General features: G+C 39.9%; 1 protein-coding gene across 1 annotated transcript; it reads right to left on the bottom strand.

Annotated features, from left to right (window-relative positions):
- Positions 1-374: 374 nt before the first annotated feature.
- Positions 375-18,754, bottom strand: Znf449 (zinc finger protein 449). The gene is made up of 5 exons (XM_077107270.1): positions 18,735-18,754; positions 15,844-16,287; positions 13,981-14,182; positions 4,332-4,445; positions 375-3,980 (listed from the first exon to the last, which is right to left on the bottom strand). The coding sequence occupies exons 2-5, from the start codon at positions 16,195-16,197 to the stop codon at positions 3,097-3,099; spliced, it is 1,554 nt and encodes a 517-aa protein (XP_076963385.1). The 5' UTR covers positions 16,198-16,287; positions 18,735-18,754; the 3' UTR covers positions 375-3,096.
- Between the last annotated feature and the right edge of the window lie 4,688 nt (positions 18,755-23,442).

The raw sequence follows: 23,442 nt of genomic DNA, 5'->3' as shown, positions 1-23,442 counted from the left end.
GAAATATGTTTTCTAGTCATAATACAGTCAAACCAAAAAACAAAAGGAAAATGACAACACTGTATAGCTCTTGGGTTAAAGGGAATTATAATAAAAATTGAAACAACAACTTTGAAATCATCAATCAAAACATTCTATTTGAAGCTGGGTACGGTGGTGCCACAAGCCTGTAATCCCAGTGACTTGGGAGGCTGAGGCAGGAGGATTGCAAGTTCAAGGCCAGGCTTGGCAATTTGGAAAGACCCCATCTAAAAATAAAAATAGCTGAGGACATAGCTCAGTGTAGCATGCCCCTGGGTTCAATCCCCAATATCAAAATAAAAAAATCTTTAAAAATGATGGAATATGACCAAAGCCACACTTAAGAAAATCCATAGAGTGAAATGCTTTTATTATTAAACAACAAAGAATGCAAATACAATATGCTGGATATTTATTAAAAGCTTATACTCTTAAGACTTGAACAAAATATATTGCCTTTAATCTTTATAGTACTTATGAAGTGGGTACTGATTTTTGTCCTTCATAACAGTTAGGAGGTAGGTACTATATGTGCCCTAATTAAGCACATCTAACTGTGTAATCTGCTTCCAAGAACTATTTCACAAGCTTCTCAATTCAATGCCACAAATACTAATGCTTACTGTAAACAGGGCACTGTAACAAAGAGATGTTCAAAGGTGTTCTCTACCCTGTAAAAATCAAGTAATTTGTATTTCTGATATATATGAGGGGTAAGAGGCATATCATACTATGATTGCAACTAAGCCTACCAGCTAAAATTGACTATATTAAATGCTAAAAATAATGCGTAATTATAGCACTTTGTGAACAGAAAAATGAATCCAGCTTGGGATGGGGATAGTGGTGCTTGTTTCCAGTATTCAGAGAAGCAGCTCTAGGTTGTTCAAACAATTACTTGATGCAAGAGAAGCAGGGAGAGCATATACGTTTCCACTTTATTAAAATAGTGTATAAATACAGAGCAGTTGGGCACATCCATTCTAAGGCACTGTTCTGGTTTGAATGCAATTCCACAAGAGAGAAAAAAGAAGCCATTACATTCTGCATTTTTCATCTCTACATTCATACTCCTCCCATGTTACATGTTTATTGCTACTGGGATCTCAATTTAACCCCAGACTTATAGCAGCATCATACAGGAACCTGGATGTTAAGAATTAAAGACACATCCCGGCTCTGGCACTTAATATGATTTGGCACTTAATTATAGACTCTCTTGCATTGTTGTCCATTTGTTTCCCAACACTTGTTTAATTACAGATATTATAAACTCTTTATGAGCCTGATCCATGAATTATATTTCTTTACTAGCTCCATCAAGCCTAGAACAGGACTAGTTAGGCACATAGTAGATACCCCCCAAATACTTATATATCACTTCCAATAATTTCAATACAATAGAAGAGATACACTTTCCCTAGTTCTAGTTTAAGGAAAGGATGACTGAATATCTTCATAAAGGGACAATGCTTGAATGTCCTATTTCTTGTATCTGATAACAAGGAATTAGGCTCAATGAATATTTTCATATAGTAACAGCTTCAACTGATAAGACTTCTTCTCTCACTATGAGAATTGGAGTTGTTACCATGATTATATGAAAATGTTTATATAAGTAATAACTGTGTGTGTATGTGTAATTATAAGATTATAAGTAAAATTTAAGGAGGTTGAGAATCACTGGGCAATTCACAACTAATCTGAATGAGTGACCCTCAGTTCCTTAATTTGATGTGTGTATGGGTCTGTGTGTATATGCAACTGTGGTGTGTGTGTGTGTGTATGTGTGTAATTATGAGTAAAATTCAAAGAAGTTTAGAATCACTAGACAATTATCTGAATTAGTGATCCCCACCTCCTTAAAATGATGTGCTGTATGTTTTGTATATTATACAAAAGATGTATATCTTTGAAGAAATTTCCATAATACCCTTGAAATAAATGGAGATTACTAACTTGGGATCAACAGGACTACACGAATAGCTATAGAAATAGTTATTTAAGGCAGTTTGTTCCAAGGGATATTTGCAAAATACTAGTTCAAAAGTTATTACTAGGTGTATATGAAAAAGGTTCTGGGGTCAATAAGTTTAGAAAACGTTAAGCCCAAAGAGGTGCTTTATCCTCCTTTAGTAGAGGACCTCTCTGAGATTTTCATATGCTGATATGCATTATGAATCTAGGAAGGAGAAACAGCAGGAAGCAGTTTCCAAACTTACTTGCAACATATCTTGCAGAATTAAGTGTGCCATGACACATACTTATGGAGACACTGAATTTTAAAAATGGGTAAAATTTCAAAAGCACTGAAAGACACATAAGTGAATATCAAAGGAGAGTGAAAAATCCATTAATATTGGTTCTCTAGTCAAATGAAAGAAAATTCATTCTACTTGTACAACTTCAACTGTCAAGTTAATTCTTCCAGATCTATAGCTTAATTACCAAATCAATAATCCTCTCTAAGCACCATCACCATAGACTTCCAACTAAGCAAACCAGTAAACTTGGCAAATTCAAAAGTAAAGGTTACAATCTTGATTTTCTTAAACACAGAAATTTCAATAGAAGTAACCCTATTTTTATGAGGCAAATAATATTCCCCTTCATCCTTGTGTTCCTTACACTTTTTATTGTTTGACAAAATCCATTGTCTCCTTTCTTGCACCTCGGGCATATCTAAAGCTCTGAGTTTATGTAGTCAACTTTAATAATTACACAGCAGAATAAGTATTCTATTATAGATATGTCATCTACACATGGTTATCCATTATATTGACCCTACCCCTAAAAGGATAATCATCCTTTATATGCTTACACTTATGATATGGTTGCTCCAGCAGAACACAAAATTTTCCATTGTAATAAAAAAAGACAGAATAAATCAAATCTAGGATAGCTGCAAGAATAGGTGGATACTCTAGAACTTATATGCCTTGGAAGATGGGTTTAAAAAACAGCCTCCCCCCGCCAAAAAAAATGCTGTTCTTGTAAGTTCAAAGAGCTTCTTCCAAATTATGACTTTTTTGAGCTAATATTAATCTCTACAGGACCTATTTCTCTTAACAATTCTTAAAGAAGTCCTCTAAAGTGAGTAACTTGGTGCATAATAAGACCTGCTCTCTGTCTGAAGCTTTTAGAACAATGACTACACTTGTATGGCTTCTCCCCTGTATGAATTCTTAAATGAATAACGAGGCTTGGTCTCTGTCTAAAGCTTTTTCCACAATAATTACATTTAAAAGGTCTCTCTTCAGTATGCGTTCTCTGGTGCAAAGTAAGTGCTGTCAGTCGACTAAAACTCTTCCCACAGCTATGACATCTATGAGGTTTTTCACCTGTGTGAGTTTTCAGATGTCTTTTGAGACTTGATCCATGACAGAAACTTTTTCCACACTCCAGGCATTTATATGTTTCTTCTTCAGAATGTGTTCTCTGGTGCCCGATAAGGTGTGACCGCCGAGTGAACCGCTTCTTACATACAGTACATTCATAAGGTCTCTCTCCTGTATGAAGCCGTTGGTGCCTATAAAGGTCTGAACTACGGAGGAATCTTTTGCCACATTCAGGACATTTGTGAGGTTCCTCTCCCGAATGAATTCGCTGGTGTCCAGTAAGTTGTGACTTCCGAGCAAAACATTTTCCACACTGAGGACATCGGTGAGGTTTCTCTCCTGGACTCTTTTTCTTCTGAGGTCTAGGGTTGAGAGGTTCTTCCAGGTTGGAACTCTCGGGTGTCTCTCCTAGAGTAGGGTTCTGATGTTCTACAAGTTTTGCTAAATCTGTCTGTAAATCCTCTGGGGGTGGTTCCCACTGATTTTCTAACTGTACATAGTCTTTTTGCAAAATGGGACCATGTAGAGCATTCCCCTCTAATGTTACAACAAATGGATACATATTCTCCATTTTTTTCTGTTTTGAAGCATCTTCTTCATTTTCTAACCCAATCTCAAAACCTAAGAGAAGAAATGGAAAATTGCCAATGTTATCGTGTTCCAAGAGAGGGAAAAAAAAACTGAAGGAAAATAAAGAGTTGGGCTGGGGATGTGGCTCAAGTGGTAGCCCGCTCGCCTGGCATGTGTGCGGCCTGGGTTCGATCCTCAGCCCCACATACAAACAAGGATATTGTGTCCGCCGAGAACTAAAAAATAAATATTACAAAATTCTCTCTCTCTTTAAAAAAAGAGTCATATTAAACCATTAACAGAAATATAGAAATTCCTAAATAGAATTCCTAGCTCTTTACCCCAATTAAGTTGAAATTTTCTTTCCCTTCTTCCCTAGTACATTAATGAACATTTACTTACCTATCTTAGAATCAAGTAATTGTTTCATTTCTTTGGAATCCTGTAATTCTTTCACCCATGGCTCTTCTCTATGCTCCAGTGGGAAGGTCACATCAAGCTTTGGTAATGGATATCCTGGTCAAAGAAAAGAAGGAAAGCATGATAGTTTGATTCATCACTGGTTGTTCCAGAATTTGGGCTGATTTCTTGGACACAGGGCCTCTTGATATCTACTTCCTCCTCAGTTAAGACTACTTCATCTGGAGTCACAGGAAGTTTTTTTTTTTTTTTTTGTATGATAAGAACAAAAGAAAAATGGAAACATTCTTTTGTGCTCACTTCAAGGAGGTTCTCTAATCTATGGGAGGTGAATGAACCACCTGTGTGCTGACATCAGTGCACTAAATTACTTCTATGTCTATTTTTTGGTGGAGGAGCAGTAACCAGGAATTGAATCCAGGGGCACTTTACCACTGAGCTACATCCCCGAGCCTTTTTTTTTTTTTTCCTGAGATTTTATATGTGTCTCCCAGAGGTCCATGTGTTAAAGGTTTGGTCCCCAGCTAGATGCTGTTGGGAGGTGGTGGAAATTAAAGGTGCAGGACCCAGTGGGAAATTTTAAGTTATTGGGAGGTATGCCCTTGAGAGGAATTGTGGAACCCTGGTCTCTTCCTCTTTCTTTTTTATTCCTGGCCATGAAGTGAACAGTTGTTCCACATGTATTCTGCACCATATGTGCTGCCTGGCCATAGGCCCAAAAGCTTTGATCATGGCTGAAATCTCCAAAAAGTTGATTATCTCAGGTATTTGTTACAGTAATGGAAAGCCAACAAATACAGCTTTTATATTTTTCAGCTCTAAAATTTCCATTTGATTTTTCTAATTTCTATCTCTTTATTGCTATTCTCTATGAGATATAATATTGTCATCATAACTTTCTTTACTTAATTGTGATTTTCTCAAGTTTTTAGAATACAGTCATAATGGTTACTTTGAAGTGTTTTTCTGTTAAATATGATCTCTAGTCACTCTCATAAATAGACTGTTGCCTGATTTCCCCTGCCCCAATAGTTTTGTATCAATATGCATGTCTCATAAATTTTTGTTGGTATTGGACATTTTTTATAATATATTGTAGCAACTCTATACCACTCACCAAGGTCTTTCATTGTTATTTGCTTATTTATTATCAAATGACTGGGTAATTTTAGCGAAGTCTATCCCCCTGCAATACTAAGTATTATTAAGCAATATTAACCTGACATCTCTCTTCCTGGAGCACATCCTTAGCTATGCATAGTCTCTCTGGAATGATAGATATCAGGGCAGCAAAATATATTACAAGAAAAAATGATCTCAAACATTGAAAAACATTAATGTGAATATCCAGGAAGGAACACACTGATGATTCTATGTGATTTCAAGAAATTCATAAGGGTTTCTTGAAAAAAAAAAAAAGATTTCACATCCCAAGAAAAATTTCAAGTATTACAAAACAAGAAATCTGTGTCACTGGAGGGCATGCAGCAAATAGGCACAAGAAACAAACATTAAGTCTATCACACACAAAGCCATCCAGGCTCTTCAGGTCATATGGAGGCCTCTACTTGTTTGGTAGCAGAATGAATTTTACATAGAAAAAAACCACAAGGAAATAGACCCACAGATAAAATAAAATCTAAAATTTACACAAAAGGATAAAACCTTAAAAGACAGGAAGAGAAAAATGATTCATCAGTTACATGAGGGGGTTAAAAGTTGAGTTCTCATCAGAAAACAACAGAGGCTAGAAGGCAGTGAGGTTGACATATTCAAAGTACTCAGAGAAAAATAAAAACTGTATGCTGGGCATGGTGGTGCGTTCATATAATCCCAGCAACATGGGAAGCTGAGGCAGGAGGTCGCAAGTTCAAGGCCAGCCTCGGAACTTTACTGAGGCATTAATTAACTTAGTGAGAGTCTGTCTCTAAAAAAGCTATGGATGAAGCTCAGTGGCAAATGATCCCTGGGTTCAATCCACAGTACCATAAAAACAGGCAATCAAGAATCTTACAACTAGCAAAGCCATCTTTCAAAAATGAATATGCAAGGGCTGGGGATATAGTTCAGTAGTAGAGTGCTTGCCTGGCATGCGTGAAGCCCTGGATTTGATCCCCAGCACTATAAAATGCAATAAAGATATTCCTGAGAAACAAAACAGAGAATTCAATTCTAGCAGACTTATCAAAAATATATATCATATATTATAAATTATATTATGTTTTATGTAATATATATCATATAATCTATAGACAGAGAGTTGAAAAAACACTAAGGAAGTTCCTCATCTGGGCAAGTGACCACAGAATCCAAATAAAAAAACAGTACAAATAAAGGTAAGTATGTAATGAGAAAAATTATAAGTAAATAAAAAATTCTGCTTCTTTCTTTTAAAATATTTTTTAAATAAGTGCTACAATATATAGAAATGTAATGTATTTGTCAATAATAGCACAAGTGAGGTGGGTGAGAGCAAAGTTGTATTGGTCTGGATGATTCCAATTGATTACTAAAATCCACAGGAACAAATGAAAAAAAAAAAGAAGCCAGGCGCAGTGGCACATGCCTACAATCACAGCAACTGGGGAAGCTGAAGCAGGAGGATCTCAATATCAAGGCCAGCCTTGGCAATTTAGAGAGACCCTCAATGACTTAGTGAGAGGTTTCAAATTTAAAAAAATAAAAAGATTGGGGATGTAACTTATTGGTAAGGGGCCCCTGGGTTCAATCCCCAGTGCCACCAAAAAAAAAAAAAAAGATTGATAGTAAAGGATGGAAAAATACATATCCTGTAAATAACATCCACAAGATGACTAAACATATTAAAACAAGAAATGCTACTAAAGAGGATCATTTTATGATAAAACGATCAATCAGAAAGAGAAAACAGTTATAAACACATCTGCAGTTAATTACAAAGTACCAAAATACATGAAGCAAAAAAAATGAAAGAAATAGAAGAATACACAATTCTATAGTATAGAAGTTGGACATTTCAATAACTCCTGTATTAATGGATAGAAAATCTGATTAACTATAGAAGACAAAGAAGATATCATAAGTTAAACATGGCAAACATGCATAGAACACTCCACCCAATAATAGCAGAATATACATTCTTCATAAGTACAAACAGAAAATTCTCCAGGACACCACAAGATGCTATACCATAAAAACATGTTCAGAGAAAACTCAAATTACTACAATCAGAAATGGAAGAGGTAACACTACCACTAACCTTACAAAAGAATTATAAAGGAATACTATAAACAAATGTATGAAAATAAATCATATAATAAATAAGGGCATGTGCCACCATACCTGGCTATAATCAACGGATTTTTATAAAGGTGCTAAGAAAATTCAATAGAGAAAGAGTAGTCTCCTCAATAAATGGTGCTAGGACAACTGGATATCCATGTGCAAAAGAATGATATTGGTTCCCCGTTTAAAATATTTATTTTAAATGGATCAATGTAAGATATAAATACATAAAAGAAGGAGTGTAAGTTAAAATCTTCATGACCTTGATTTAGACAACAATTCTACAAATATGACATTGAATGTACAAGCAAAAAGGGCTGGGTTGTGGCTCAGTGGTAGAGTTGCTCGCCTAGCACATGCAAGGCCTTGGGTTCAATCCTCAGCACCACATAAAAATAGATAAAATGAAGTTATTGTGTCCAACTACAATTAAAAAATAAATATTAAAAAAAGAGGGCTGGGGCTGTAGCTCATTTGGTAGAGTACCCGCCTCGCACATGTGAGACACTGGGTTTGATTCTCAGCACCACATAAAAATCAATAAAGATATTTTAAAAAAAGAAAGTATAAGTAAAAACAGAAAAAAAAAACTGCAATTCTTCAAATACTTTAAAAAAAAAAAAAGCATAGGAGGGCTGGAGATGTAGCTCAGTAGCAGAGCCCTTGCTTTGCATGTGCAAGGTCCTGGGTTTAATCCTCAGCATCATCTCCCCTTAACTAAAAAAAAAAGAAGAGGAGGAAAGACTTTCTAACTCATGCTATGAGGCCCTTATTGCTGTGACAAAAAAATCTTATAAAGACAGGACAAGAAAAGGAAACTATAGACCAGTATCTCTTCTGAATATGGGGTAAAGATCTTCAACAAAATGTTAGTAAAATTAATCTAGCAATACATAATAAGAATTATACACCAGGTATTTATCCCAGGAATGCAAAGATGATTTATCGTTAAAAATTAAGATAATATAACATTATAATAGAATATCAAATAAAAAATCACATGTTTATTTCAATACCTACAATACTTTTTATCATCCTGATAAAAAGTATCTATGAAAGATCCACAGCTAAAATCATAAGTAATTGTGAAAAATTAAATTTCTCTTGCAAGCAGGAAAAAAGGCAAAGATGCGAACTCTCACCATTTCTATTCAACATTCTACTAAGGTTCTGACAAGGGCAACTAGGCAAAAAAAAAAAAAAAAAACAGATTTAGATTGAATCTCAGGAAGTAAAACTGTTTCTTTTCACAGATGACATGGTTCTGTACATAGAAAGTTCTAAAGAATCTACTAAGAAATAATAAGCAAGTTCAGTAATTTGTAGGATACAACATCAATATAGAAAAATCAATTGTAATTCTATATACTTTCAACAAACAATCCAAAAATAAAATTAAGAAAACAATTCCATCGACAATAACATTAACAAGAATAAAATATTTAGGAAAAAATTTAATACAAATCTTATACTTTATAAACTAGAGCTGGGTGTGGTGACACACATGCCTATAATCCTAGCATCTTGGAAGGGTAAGACAGGAGGATTACAAATTCAAGGCTAGCCTGGGCTATTTAGTGAGACCCTCATCAATTTAGCAAGACTCTGTCTCAAAATAAAACATAAAATGGGCTGAAGATGTAGTTCATTGGGCAAAGTGCCCCTGGGTTAAATCCCCAGTACCAAAAACAAAAACAAAACCTATAAAACATTGTTGAAAGCTATCAGAGAAAATCTGAATAAATAGAAAAGCATCTTAGGCTCATGCATCACAAAATCTAATATTGTTAACATTGGTAATACTCTTCAAATTGATCCACATCTAATACAACCCCTAAAAGCATCCTAATTGACTTCTGTGTAGAAACTGATGAAATTACAACAAATTCAGAATGTCTTGAAAAATAAGAACAAAGTTGAATTCTTGCATTTTCAGATTTCAAAATTTACCACAAAGCAATAATAATCAGGACAGTCTGGTACATCCATGAGAATAGACATATGAATCAGTAGGATAGAAATAATGCATCCAGCAATAAGCCCATATACCACCAATCAACTGATTTTTAATAATAGTTTCAAAGACATTCAATGCAGAAAGAATAGCCTTTTCAACAAATAATGCTGAGACACCTTGCTATCCACATGCAAATAAAGTATCTGTTGGACCCCTACCTCACACCCTATAAAATTAGTTGAAAATGGTAAGAGTCTTAAATATAAGAAAACATGATCATTTTAAAACATGCTCCCAGATTCTTTGATATTCTTCCATTCCAGAGGTAGGATTTTTCCTTTCCTTCACTTAACACTTAATTGTGGGGTGTGGGCTAGTGGGTTTAACTTAGTGCCTCCCTTCTTTTTTTTTTGACACAATATCTTCATTCTATTTATTTGTTTGTTTGTTTACTTATTTATTTATTTATATGTGGTGCTGAGGATCAAACCCAATGCTTCACATATGCAAGGCAAGCGCTCTACCGCTGAGTCACAAAGCCACAACCCCAGCCCTTAGTGACTCCCTTCTAATAAAGAGAATGTGGTAGAAAAGCTGGTGTGTGACTAGGTTACCAAAGATGCTAAATGGCATGCCCCTTGTTTTCTCTTGGATCATCTACTGGGGAGGAGGAAGCCTGTTGTCCTGTCATGCTGATGCTCAGGTAGCCTCTGAAGAAGCATTCTTAGCAAGGAATTGAAGCTGCCTGCCAGGCCCTGCTGACACTTGATTAAAATTATAAAAGACACTCTGAGACAGAAACATCCAATAAACAACTCCCAAAGTCCTGACTCTCAGAAACGGTGATAAATGCTTTTTCCTTAAGTTGCTAAAATTGGGGGGCAGAATAATTTATTTTGAAACAAAAGTTAAATAATACAAAGAAGGAAAAAGCAACCATAGGTTAACTAAAAAGGTGATTACTGAAGAATGCTCTTCAAGTCCTATACTCAGGGAAAGACTTTATCAAGCTCCATTAGCAAAATCTGTCATAAAGGTTCCACTACACTGTGAAATATTATTAATATAGTTTTGAGTTAGATATTACCTTACAGTTAACTATTTCATATAATAGGATAATCTGGAGAGATTTAAGTGACAAGAATATTCTGATGCTTTCCAGATAGTATGGGTTTCATGTTTAAATTTTCATCTCTCATAACCTTCATCACCAAAAGGATGTGATCTTTGACATCTCACATGTATTCCAAATGAAAATTTATTGATTGAAACAAAAACCCAAAGTTTTGGGGCTGGATTTGTGGCTCAGCGGTACAGCACTCTCCTAGCACATGCAGGATGCTTGGCTCGATCCTCAGCACCACATAAAAATAAAAAATAAAGTTAAAAAAACCCCAAAGGTTTGATAATTGAAAATATGTTCCAATTTTGGTGTAATAATTTTGAATTCCACATTCTCCAAAGATAGAGTTGGCATGATACCCTTCATGCTTTTAGGACCAGTGCCTCCTTGCCTCTTTTCTTTCTGACTACAGACATTCTAATAGCATTACCCACCTGTAGAATTTAGAGTGTCTGGCTTCTATTTAATGATGGATTTTTTTTTGTTTATGTCTTCCTTAGATCACTCTGCATTTTTCCTTTAAGTTCTTTTTTTATTTTGCAATGAACGTGTGTGTGCTTTCAGTTATAAAAAATATCATTAAATGACCAAAATACTTGTGTGCACACACACATTGCATATAATCAAACCATCCTAATATTTTGCTGACAGAGAATATATTGCAAACTTTAACATAAACTCAATTGATTTCTTCCATTACTTTTAAATTCATTCTTCACTTAGCCAGTATCTTGTGCTTTTCACTCCATCTCCAATAGGATCTGCTTCATGCAATACATCAAGATGTTTAAATATTTAAGTAACCTTTAAATAATGGAGGAAGAAGTCTTACATCATTTTGCAAAGTATATTATATACTTTAAACAGGGAAAACAGGATACTTCCCCTCTTCCAAATTTGTATTTCTTACTTGATTAACTAACTATACCTATCTTTTGTTAAGCACACTGAATTTTCATGTGCTTTACACCATGATGAATACTGCTGCTCTGTGATCTTTGAACCTGTAATATTGATAAAAGAAGCAAATTAACATGTAGAATCAGAATGTATATATCAAAAGAGCTATAATTTGATAGGACTAATGAAACTCTACTATTTGTAGCAAGCACACATACATAAACACAGATTTTTAAAATAATTATTTAGCAGACTTTTAAATGAAGGTAACATAAAGACTGGAATATAAATGATGACATCATATAGTTCTGCAATGACCATAATAAGAAAATGTATTTCAGGGTTTTCCTCTCCTGGTCAGCATTATTTTAAAAATATGTGTCAGGTGCAGTGGTGAATGCCTGTAATCCCAGTGGTTTAGGAGGCACAGGCAGGAGGATTGCAAGTTCAAAGCCAGCCCCAGCAGCTAACAAGGCCCTAAGCAACTTAAAAACCCTGTTTAAAATTAAAAAAAAAAAACTAAACTAAAAGGCCTGGGAATGTGCCTCAGTGGTTAAGTGCCCCTGGGTTCAATCGCTGATCCCAAAAGAAAAAGCAAATTAAATCCACAAGCACCCTAGATCCATATGTTCAAATCTAAACTCACCTTGACCCACCAAATTTGATCCTTATCTGTGTTCTCCATGTCAGTAAATAACATTACAATCTGGATGCCATCCTTCATACCTTCTGATTCATCACTGACACCCCACCAAGTCCTATATTCCATACCTGCTAAATATCTTTTGAATTACCCCTTTTCACTCCATCATCACCAATACACCCATGGTTCAGAAAACTTCTCTCCCACCTGGAGGATTTCAACAACCTCCCCAAGGTGTCCCCATTTCCACTGGATCTCACTAGTACTGTAGCCAGAGTGATCTCCTAAAATGTAAGTCTGCCTACATCACTCTGGTGATATTTGAGAACTTTCAAACATTCCCCACAGCCTTGATATTAAATCTTTTGGGTGGACACCAGTGATTGAACAGAGGGGTGTTTAACCACTGAGCAAAATTCCCAGCACTTTTTTATTTTCTATTTTGAGACAGGGTCTCACTACATTGCTTAGGGCCTCACTACATTGCTGAGACTGCCTCAAACTTGCACTCCTCCTGCCTCAGCCTCTGAGATTACAGGCTGGGATTACAGGCCTATACCACGATGCCCAGCTTGATATTAAATTTTGATTCCTCAAACACAAGAAAAAGTTTTTCATGACTCAGGACACTGCTTCTTTCTCCAGCTTCTTCAATTTCTACCCCTGCTTCTCTACTCCTGCCCACCCCTCAGAGTGTAGCAGCAGGTCTTCTCTCTGCCCCGGGGCCTCTGCACTTGCAGCCCCTTCTGCCAAGGCTCCCTCTTCTCACTCCCACCACTCAATGGCTGACTCCAATCCATCCTACTACCCCAGATCCCCCTCCTTCAGAGGTCTTCCCTCTCAGCCTAATGATGGCAAGGGCCCCTGCTGTGTGCTCTGCCAGCATCCTAAGCCCTCCAACACAAGTTCCCATCACATATCCAACATATCTGGACTGTCCACCAGAAGTGGGTGCTGGGACAGCTGGGGCTGCTTTCCTGCCTCGTGGACTGTCTAGTCACAGGGTCCAACAAGATGCCTGGCTCTTCATGGTGCTCAGAATGTTGATTGTGGGAATAAATGTGGAGAAGTGGAAGGGGACACAGTTGCTAAGCCCTGGCCCTGGGCTAGTGATGGGGGCATCCCACATTTCCGTTTTGCAACATGGACCGTTCTCCACCTATTTTCATCTGCAGGGCTCTTTGGTGCTCTCAGGACTACACAGTGTCTTGGTGTGCCAACATGGTGACGCTGAGCTGCTGGGGAAAGGGAGACTCCCACCACACTTGGGCCCAAGCTTCAGTGGGGGAGGGGAGGGCTGGGACAGGGCGTGGGTAGCAATGTAAGGAAATGGCAAAGGGAAGGGAAACAGGAACACCCAGGCATCAAGTCCTGCTGCCTTTCTCCACCTGGCCTTTTCTCCTGCTAGCATGCACCCATTTGTGTCCAGGGCTGTGGTTCTCTAAGGGTGGTGTGTGCAGCACTTTGCTCAGAGATCTTGTTAAACCTGTACCCCAGGTGGTGCTGGGGCTGAGTGACTGTTTACTCATGAGAAGGGTGGTTACTTTCACCTGTTCCCCATGCCACTGTACCCAAAATGCATTTTCCCCTGCTGTTCCCAGAGAGACATCTCCTCTTCCTTCCCCTCCTTTTCATCCAAGTGGTCCATTTCCACTGGGGAATCCATGTTTCCCAGCAACCCCAACCTTTGAGAGCTCTTGTGCGCTCAGTCAGACAAAAGAGCAGAAAGAAAACCTCGCCTTACCAGGGTCCAGAAAGGGCTGGCATTCCCCAGCAGCACCATAGTTCAGCTCCTGAGGCCCTGCCTGTGGGATCCAGGCCCCTGTCACGGGAGCCTCCTGGACAGGTCCCATTCCCTGGAGTGCAGATGTCTCCAGGTGCATGTTTGGCATGGGTACTGTTCCTACAGGAGTCAGTTCTTCCAAGAGCATGTCATGCATATCGACCTGGGGGAAATGCCAGAACCCATCAGTTTAGAGTTATCCATAAGAAGTGAAGTTAGTTTAACTTCATTCTAAAGCAAAGTATTGCTGACTAGCAGTCAAATGAGAGCCATATGTGTAGTTTGAAATTTTCCAGTGGTCATAGGAGACAATGTAAAAAAGGAACCAGGGAGTCCTCAATCTTAATAGCCCGTCAGATTTAATGTGACATATGCAAACCATCAGGATTGCAGCATGTAATCAATCCAAACAATTACCAAGTACTACCTCCTCTTCCCCTCACAGCTTCTGCATGGACTATGCAGTTTACACCCACAGCAGATCTCAACCAGCACTGGCCACATTTCAAGTGCTCAAGAGCCATACGTGGCTCATGGCTCTTGTGCTGGGCAGGAGCAGTCTAGAGCACTTGAAGACAAAATCTTGTATGGTAAACAAAACTAAGAAGACAGAAGGGAAGGGAAACCACTACCGCATTCTAGTCTGGGGAAGCAGAAACCTTTAGAAGCTTCCTGTTCAGACTTCTTTGTGCCCTGAAGCCAACAGCTCCTGCAAGCCCTGCCCCACAGGGGATCCAGCACCCCAACACCCTGCTGGAAAAACATCTTCCCCTCAGCCCTCTGCTCCCAAAACACAGGCATCATTTGATACTTCTGAACCCAGGGCAGTTCCACTGCCCCTGTGGAGTATCCAACATATGCTGGCTGTTGCTGTCTACTGGGATTTAGTGGACCTGAGATGGGAGCATTGCTCACAAAGCAAGAGTTGTTTCAGGTCCCTACCAACTGTGCATTTTCCCCTCAAACATTCATATAGTTGAAAAGCACCTCCCAGCATCAATATCATGTTGAAAAGATACAATGTTTCCATATTTTAGGATGACTTGGATTTCCTACGAATGCACTACTGTGCAAATCAAAGGAAGATTACATTACTTGGTCCAATTTACAAAGACTTGTTTGCCACTTAGGGAAATCATCTGACAAGCAGCCACAGTGCATAGTATTTGAGCTGTATTAGTCTGAATACTGGCTGTGACACTATAACAATTCTAAGAAGAGAGATAGGCAAATGACAATTTCATAATATCTTCTTGTAAAGTCAAGCAAACATATTTCTACAGATATGTGTATTAGTAAATTATGTACTATGTTCATTTTCCTTTATATGCTTTCTAGATTCTACTGTCTTCAAGGTCAACAAGCTATTTTTGTAAAGAGCTGGATAGTAAATATTTTAGGCTTTTCGACTATGTTTACTTTCTTATTTCTTCTTCTTCCTCTTTAAAAAAAAACTTTAAAAATGTAAAAGTCATTATTAGCTCACAATGTACACAGAAACAGGCCAAGGTCAGATTTGACCTGCAGGTCATGGAACAATACATAACAGCATTTGGTTGTTACAGATAGGTACTTTGTTAGTGTAAGTTTCATTTATGGATAATAAAGAGATATTATTAAATATGTGTTATAGAAAGGGGTAGGGTCGGGCCAGTTTGAGAACCACTGACTTGATACTCTTTCTAGCAAAAAGGAAAAACAAAAAGACATCTGAGAGAAGTGTCAAGGCTAGAGAATGGTACACAGACAAAATGTCTGGTCTAGATCCAGTTGCCTCAGTACTTCTTTTGATCTAACAACAAAGACCCCATACTCTTTTCTCACCTGCTGCTCTGGTATCTCAAGTTCTCTCTGTAAATCTTCTATCAGTGACACAACTCTTTCTCTATTCTCTGGGCAATGTTCCCTCACCCAGGTCTCTATCTCCGTGGGCAGTATAGTTAGGAATTGCTCCAACACCAGCAGCTCCAGTATTTGCTCCTTAGACCGCATCTTTGGCTTCAGCCACTGACAGCAAAGCTCCCAGAGTTTGTTGAAAGCTTCATGAGGCCCTGCTGCCTCTGTGTACTGGAACTGCCTGAAGCGCTGGCGGAACACTTCACAGTCAGTGTCATACTCTTGCAGCACAGAGCCCTGATTCAAGGAGGCCTGGATTGCACAACCCAGGGCCACAGCCATTGCCTCTTTCAGAAGATTAGAGTTTATCTGGGACCTGAGGTCTCGGATTTCAGTTTGTTCTGTGTAATAATCAGGGGAAAACACCTATAGCTGAAGACAGGGAAAAAAATGAGAAAAGAGAAACAGCAATGGTTACAAGAGGACATACTCACTGTCTTTATTTATCTTTATCAAAGACCTACATGATCACTTTGTTATCTTTCTAGTGGTTTTGAGAATCTGAGGACTTGCAGCCTGAAAAAAATACACACATATCCATTTCTGAGAACATTTAAAAAGTTTCTAGAATCTCAGTTTATTCATATACCCTCTAGAGTTGTTCTGTCTAATATGGTAGCCTATAGTCCCATGCGACACTTTAGGTTTAATTAAAATTTTAGTTTCTTAGTCACAGTAACAAAAACTTCAAGTGCTCAATAAATATCACTGCCCAAAATTCTATTGAACAGCTCTGCTCTTGAATTCTACCATCCCAAGGCTAAGAACTCTAGCTTTAAATATGCCCCTAAAGATCTGTTGGCATTTAACCCTATTCCTTGTCTAATCCAAGTATCATGTGTTTCTGAATATATGGAGGTCTCCAAGGAAATGTGGGAGGAATATTAACAATATTTCTGAGTCATGCCTGCCTGTAATCCCAGTGACTTGTGAGGCTAGGGCAGGAGGATTGAATGTCTGAATCTAGCCTCAGCAACTTAACCGGAACTGGTCTCAAAATAAAAAAATAAAAAGGGCTGGGGATATAGCTCAGCTCTAGAGAATCCCTGGGTTAAAATTCCCAGTACAGAAAAAAAAAAAAAAACAGAACAATACTTTTGAATAACTTTCACCATCAGGGTTTAAGTACCACTTAATAGCCTTTGATCAAAGTGAATTTAGGCAAAATCACACTTTTCAAGGGCAGCAAATCATTGACCCCTCATTCTTCTCCATTCAAGGTATGTACAGATCAGCCTATATCACTAAGATCCTCATCTTTCAGTAGTATTCCAAGTGGCTCCCCTTTGTGAAAAATACACTGCTATATGGCAGCTCAACAGGAATCTGCTCTTCACTTATAATGAAGGACATTTATCAAGTTCATGCTATATGCCAGATACTGTTCTAAGCATCCTGCATGTATTAATTCAGTTAACCCTCACTCAATCTTAGGCATTCCCTATTAGTATTATCCCAGGAATGCAGGTTAGGGAACAGAGGTTTGAGGCTTGGGGGAAATTAAATTAAGTTGTCCAAAGTCACATGGTAAGTGCCAAGAGAAAATGTCCATGATGTTAAACCCATAGTTTTCTGCTTTTAAGAAGTCTAAAAAAACATCAGAGTGGGGCTAGGGTTGTGGCTCAGTGGTAGAGCACTTGCCTAGCATGTGTGAGGCACTGGCTTTCTCAGCAATTCGTATAAGCAAATAAAATAAAGGGTGATCAACAACAACAACAAAAAAATCAAAGTATTCTTAGCATAACTCTGAGGTCACCGAGGTGGTCACCTACATGTCTCCACAGGTTTCAGGATCTGTACCTGCCCATGTACTATGGGTCCTCTGCATTTGCTGAGCCAGCTCTCTGGCGGGAATTCAAGAAAAAGAACACTCAGGACTTTTTTCCCATTCCATTAACCAGAATTGAAACTCTGTTCCTATTATCACCTTTATCATGATGGTGGCCTGAATTTTAGTGGCAGATGGACTTACAAGTATTAACCTACTAGCTGTGTGACCCTGACATTCAATGCCTCTGTGTACAATACATGCATAATCATAGCATTAACTTTATAAAATATCCCACCCGGATCCAACTGCAAGGAAAGCAAAGAGCAGCATGCCTGGCATAAGGAAAGGGCTCAATAAGTTTATTGCTGGTCACAACTCCTTCCTAGGAAGCTTCTACCTTCCAGAGCCTAAGCATCTAACCGTTGCTGGAGGGCATCCAGGAACTGCGATTTTTTTTGGCTGTGGACCTACCAGTTAATCCGCTCCAGCCTCACAGCTGGCCAGCCCTCCCCTCACTGACCCAAAACCTTCCACCACGTCTACCAGGGAAGTGACCCTCCGGGTTTCCTTGTTTCCTTCCATCTGCCCTTCCAGTTAAAAGTTAACTGCACTGGGGGCTGTTTTTCCTCCCAAATCTCCCTGTCGTGAACCCGCCTTCACACGGCCTACGAGTAAACCGATGTGAGAAAAGGGGGCACTTGAGGAACGGCACGAGTGACATGTCCCTGAAAAGTCTAAAAGCTGGTTTAAAATCGGATGCTGGTGTCACGGGAGCGGTCTCTGAGCGCTCCTGGGCGACGAGGTCCCGCCGCCCAGAGGGGCACTCCCAGCCTGTGAGGAATCCCAGGAAGGCCTGGCCGGGTCGCAGGGAGCGGCGGCGGGGTCCCTGGTCCGACAGGGGCCCACCGCCCCTCGCTGCTCCAGCGGCTGCCGGCCGAGGCACATCTGAAATTTGCCAGTTCGCTTAGCCCAGGCAGGCGAAGGGAACCCCGCTACCCGCGCCCGCGCCCCAGGGACGACCACGCCCTCTGGCCGCTCCGGGACTCACCGCCTCAGCGCCCAAGGCTCTCCCAAGCTCACCGGCAACTGCCCAGGACGCAGGCGCGGAGCCGCGCTGTGGACTACATTTCCCGGTAGGCCTCACGTCGCCCGCCGCGCTCCGGGCCCAGAAGGATGCTGACGTGGGAGGAGCTGGGACTCTCCCGGGCCTCCTAGTTTCAAGCTGCTTTGGAATTGTTCCCATTTCCGGTCTAATCGCTTCTTGGTCCCTGGGGGTTGGGCGAGGCGAGCTCGAGGGTTGTGACAAAGTGAGGGCTTTTCAACCAACAGCCTTAGAGTAACCTAACCAGAGCGGGTCTGGAATATCTCTTTAATCTGTCATGGCCTGCTAAGTGAGTCTCAAAACTGTGTGTGGAAGGATTTTTTTTTTTTTTTTTAAGAGAAGCTAGTTAAAAATACAGATTTCTCGGCCCAACCTGATATTAACGCATTGGGTCTTATATGAGCTTAAGGATTCACATTTTAATAAGCTTTCTTGGGAATTCCGACTCTGGCCATCTGCCCGCTAGTCACAGGGACCTTGGGTTTGCTTCCTAATTTCCTTCTCTTGAAGACTTGAGCTTCCAGAGATCAACCCCGCCCATTCCTCTCCACCTTCAACCACTACCAGCGAGGTGTCTTGGGTCTTAGAATTCACCCACTGGCACTGCCCCTGATGTCTTCCAATTTGTCCCTCGCTGGTCCCATCTCTGGAAGCAAAATTTTTCTTTTCATTGATCTGAAGCAGGTTGTCGTGAGGCCTGATCCAATGGCTACTACATACAGTGGTTTTAATTGGAAAACGGTCTTTCATGTTAGTCCCAAACTGGCACTGTTGGTATATGAATGCCAAACTTTAGTGCTAGAACTTACTTCCTGGGACCCACGACATAGACCTAAGTGGGTCCACAACGGAGAGGAGAAAGCCACCTGTTTTTGTGCCTCCAAGAGGCTCTGGTGGATAATGACTTGGGTGGCAGTGGAAGGTGTTACAGCATCCTTGTTCGGAGGATTGCAGGCACTGCATTATCCTGAGCCCACTGAAACCAAGGTACTGGAGGCAGCTCTGCCCAGGCCACATCTGACTTGGAGCCCCAGGCATTCAGCATCTTCTGAAGCCAACATTTTTCTCACCTGGTCCAGGTTACCTTCTACACAGGTGTAGCTCATTTGGGGCCAATGTGGTCTGAGACTTGACGGTGGCTCTGGTCCAGACTCGGAGAGGAAAGGGCTCCTGTAATAGTGAAACTATAGGTGTTTCTGCACTGGAGCCAGGAGTTGCTTCCACTTGACTCAGTGCTCAGTCTGGGAACTACCCACCTATGCATCTGAGAATTCTGGTTCCCAGAAAACCCTCGGGCATCTCCTGGACTGTTACCGTGAATGGCTTGAGCCTGACAGTGCTCCAGGAAGGAGGTCTTGGAGTTGCTGATGCTAGAGAAGTTCCTGGCCATTTTGTCACACCAAGGAGCAGATGCTGCGCTGGGAGAGATGGAACTCTTTTAAAGTATAATTCTTCCAGGTGTGATGGCTCATGCTCATAATCTCAGCGACTCTGGAGGCAGAGGCAAGAGGATTGATTGCAAGTTGAGGTCAGCCTCAGAAATTTTTAATGAAGCCCTAAGCAACTTAGTGAAAAAGCTTCTGCCTCAATAAATAAATAAATAAATAAAAGAGGCTGGGGTTATGGCTCAGAGGTAGAGCGCTTGCCTAGCACGTGTGAAGCCCTGGGTTTGATCCTCAGCACCACATAAAAATAATAAAATAAAATAAAGGTATTGTGTCAACTACAACTAAAAATATTTATAAAAAATTTAAAAGCTGGGATGGAGCTCAATTGTAAAGCACACCTGGGTTGAATTCCCAGTAACCCCCCCCCCTCCCCAATTAAAAAAAATTGAAGGGAGTTTGGGAAGCTGAGAGACTAGGTGATTGGGAGGTATTTTTGGTTTGCTTTTTTTCTTCCCCCTAAATTAGAAATCAAACTCCTGGGCAGTGGGGGGGGGGGGCACTAGTACTAAGCTGCATCACCAACCTTTATTATTTATTCATTTATTGGTACTGGAGATTTAACCCAGGGGGCAATCAATCACTGAGCCACATCCCCAGCCCCTTTTAAATTTATTATTATTATTTTGTATTAGGGATTGAACCCTGGGCTCTTCACCACTGAATCACATCACCATGCCTTTTTATTTTATTTTTATTTTGAGACAGGATCTTGCTAAATTGCTGAGGCTGGCCTTGAACCTTTGATTGGGAGGCCGCCTTAGCCTCTCAATCTGGTGGGATTACAGGCCATATTTATCTAATTAATTATTTATTTTTGAGACAAAGTCTCACTAAGTTGCCCAGGCTTGCCTCAAACTTACCATCTTCCAGACTTAGCCTCCAAAATTGCTGGAATTGTAGGCATGCACCACTACACCCAACTAATTGGGAGGTTTTTTTTTTTTTTCTACCAGGGATTGAACCCAGGGGTGCTTAAACATTGAGCCACATCCCCAGCCCTTTTTATCTTTTATTTTGAGACAGGAACCTGCTGAATTACTGAGGCTGGCTTTGAACTTGCTATCTTCCTGCCTCAGCCTCTGAGGCCACTGGGATTACAGGTATGTGGCACTGCACCCAACTAATTGGGAGGTTTTCACCTGGTTTTTGGTTGGCTCTGAAGTTTGGGGCATTTAGCTGTCTTAGTTCCAGATTCAGATTTTCTTGATTGCACTGAGTAGACCATACATTGGCAAGTGACCTTATATATTTCAGTCTGGAACATTTGTCCTCCAGATGCCCCACTTCCAGCTCCAGGGCAGTGAATAGTGTTGTATTGCTTTTGTTTTCCACAGGGAGGCAGTGCTGCTTTCAAAGCAGTTCAGCTGTGGAATTATAATCAAAAGGTGGTTTGAAATCCTGGCTCTGCTGAGGTACTAGCTATTTTTACTTTGGATAATTCACTATTTCTCCCTGGACCCCACTTTCCCCATTGGTAAAATGACCGCGGTAAAAGCTTCTGGGGTTGTTTTGAGGATTTAAGGAATGACCAATTTTTTGCCAAGTACTGGGGATTCAATCCAGAGGCTCTTTAACACTGAGCTACAACCCCAGCCCCTTTTATTTTTAATTTTAAGACAGTCTCACTAAGTTGCTGAGGCTGGCCTGGAACTCATGATCTTCCTGACTCAGCCTCCTGAGCTGCAGGGATAACAGGTGTGCAACACTGTGCCTGCCAGAGGGTACATTTTGATCATTGCTGGCGCCTAGCTAATGCTTAAACTATCAGCTGTCATGTCAGGGTCTCCTCTGCAGAAATGAGTCCTAACTAATCTTGAATGTGGAAAAGTAGTTTGCACTGAAGCTTGGAGGTCATTGTCCCCAGGGCACTGAAGTTAGTTTATCAGGTCATGAGAACAGGAGTATCTGGAAAAGGTTGGGGAGGGAAGGGGAAGTGAGTCCACCAGAAGACCTAGGAGGGGAAGATGTGTGCTAACATGGGCCCTTCCCATACCTTTCATATGCAATCACATAGACACATTTTTACCCATGGACATGGAATCATAAACTTTTAAAGTTTCAATCATCTCTCTCTTAATGAGTCCAAAGAGATAAACTGGAAAAGTTTGCATCAGATTCCTATAATGACCTTCCTTTCTATTGGGCCCTGTGGTGGTGATAAGTGATAACAGGTTGGTACTGAGATCACAAATTATGGGCTGGGAATGGAAGTGCTTTTCTAAAAGCCTTTGCCTTAGAAAAATGCAAACATCACTGAGTTTCCAACTAGAGCTGATGGATACTGAGGGAAACCCTACAGTACAGAGTAGTTGCTTCTTTTCTTTCTTGTTTTCTTTTTGGTGCTGAGGAACCCAGGGGTGCTTTACTACTGAGCTACATGCCCAGGCCTTTCAATATTTTATTCTGAGAAGGGTCTTGCTAAGTTGCTTAGGGCCTTGCTAAATTTCTAAGGCTGCCTTTGAACTTGCAATTCTCCTGCCTCAGCCTCCCAAGTCACAGGGATTACAGATGTGTGTCCACATTGTATTAATTTCTATATCCTCCAAAAAGAACTTAATATTAGAGTAATAACTTCCTTTATTGTTTTTTTTCAAGATTGTTTTTAAGTATTTTAGGGCCTGTGCCTTTCCCTTTAGGAAAAACTTATCTTGTTTCCAAACAAGATTGGCATGTGGATCAGTGAAGTGAGAGCACCAGATTTTCCCTGAATGTGGGTAGGCACTGTGGATGGTGCAGAGAGAATAAAGAGTGAAACATTCTTACTCTCTTGCTCTTTCTTCTGGAGTGAGCATCTTTTATTCTGGTTCTACCCTTGTACATTAGACTTTAGGTTCTTTAGCCTTTGGACTTTGAGACTTGCATCAGTGACCCTTTGGAGGGCTGTTGGGCCTTCTGCCTTGGACTAGGGGCTGTGTCATTGGCTTTTCTCATTCTTAAGCTTTTGGCTTTCTGAACTGAGCTGCTATTGGCTTCCCTGGCTCTCTAGCATACAGTTGGTCATTGTGGAACTTTTCAGTCTCTGTGATCATATATATGATGTGTATATATATATATATATATATATATATATATATATATATATACACACACACACACACACACACACACGTGTGTGTGTGTATATATATGCCTATATATCATATATCATATATATATCCTCTAGATATGGTATACCATATATATTTGATATATCCTATATGTATACA

The sequence above is a fragment of the Callospermophilus lateralis genome, chromosome X, assembly GCF_048772815.1.
Source record: "Callospermophilus lateralis isolate mCalLat2 chromosome X, mCalLat2.hap1, whole genome shotgun sequence".
In the NCBI taxonomy this organism is placed as follows: Eukaryota; Metazoa; Chordata; class Mammalia; order Rodentia; family Sciuridae; genus Callospermophilus; species Callospermophilus lateralis.
Note: the sequence above shows the minus strand (reverse complement) of the source record. Positions and strands in the feature narration are given on the sequence as shown.

What these genes read in the sequence shown, in the direction of transcription:
- Znf449 (XM_077107270.1), bottom strand. Translation starts at nt 16,197, where the DNA reads ATGGCTGTGGCCCTGGGTTGTGCAATCCAGGCCTCCTTGAATCAGGGC. An exon ending in TTGAGATACCAGAGCAGCAG is followed by an intron (nt 14,183 to 15,843) that starts GTGAGAAAAGAG and finishes CATTTCCCCCAG; the next exon opens with GTCGATATGCATGACATGCT. An exon ending in ATTACTTGATTCTAAGATAG is followed by an intron (nt 3,981 to 4,331) that starts GTAAGTAAATGT and finishes TTCTTCTCTTAG; the next exon opens with GTTTTGAGATTGGGTTAGAA.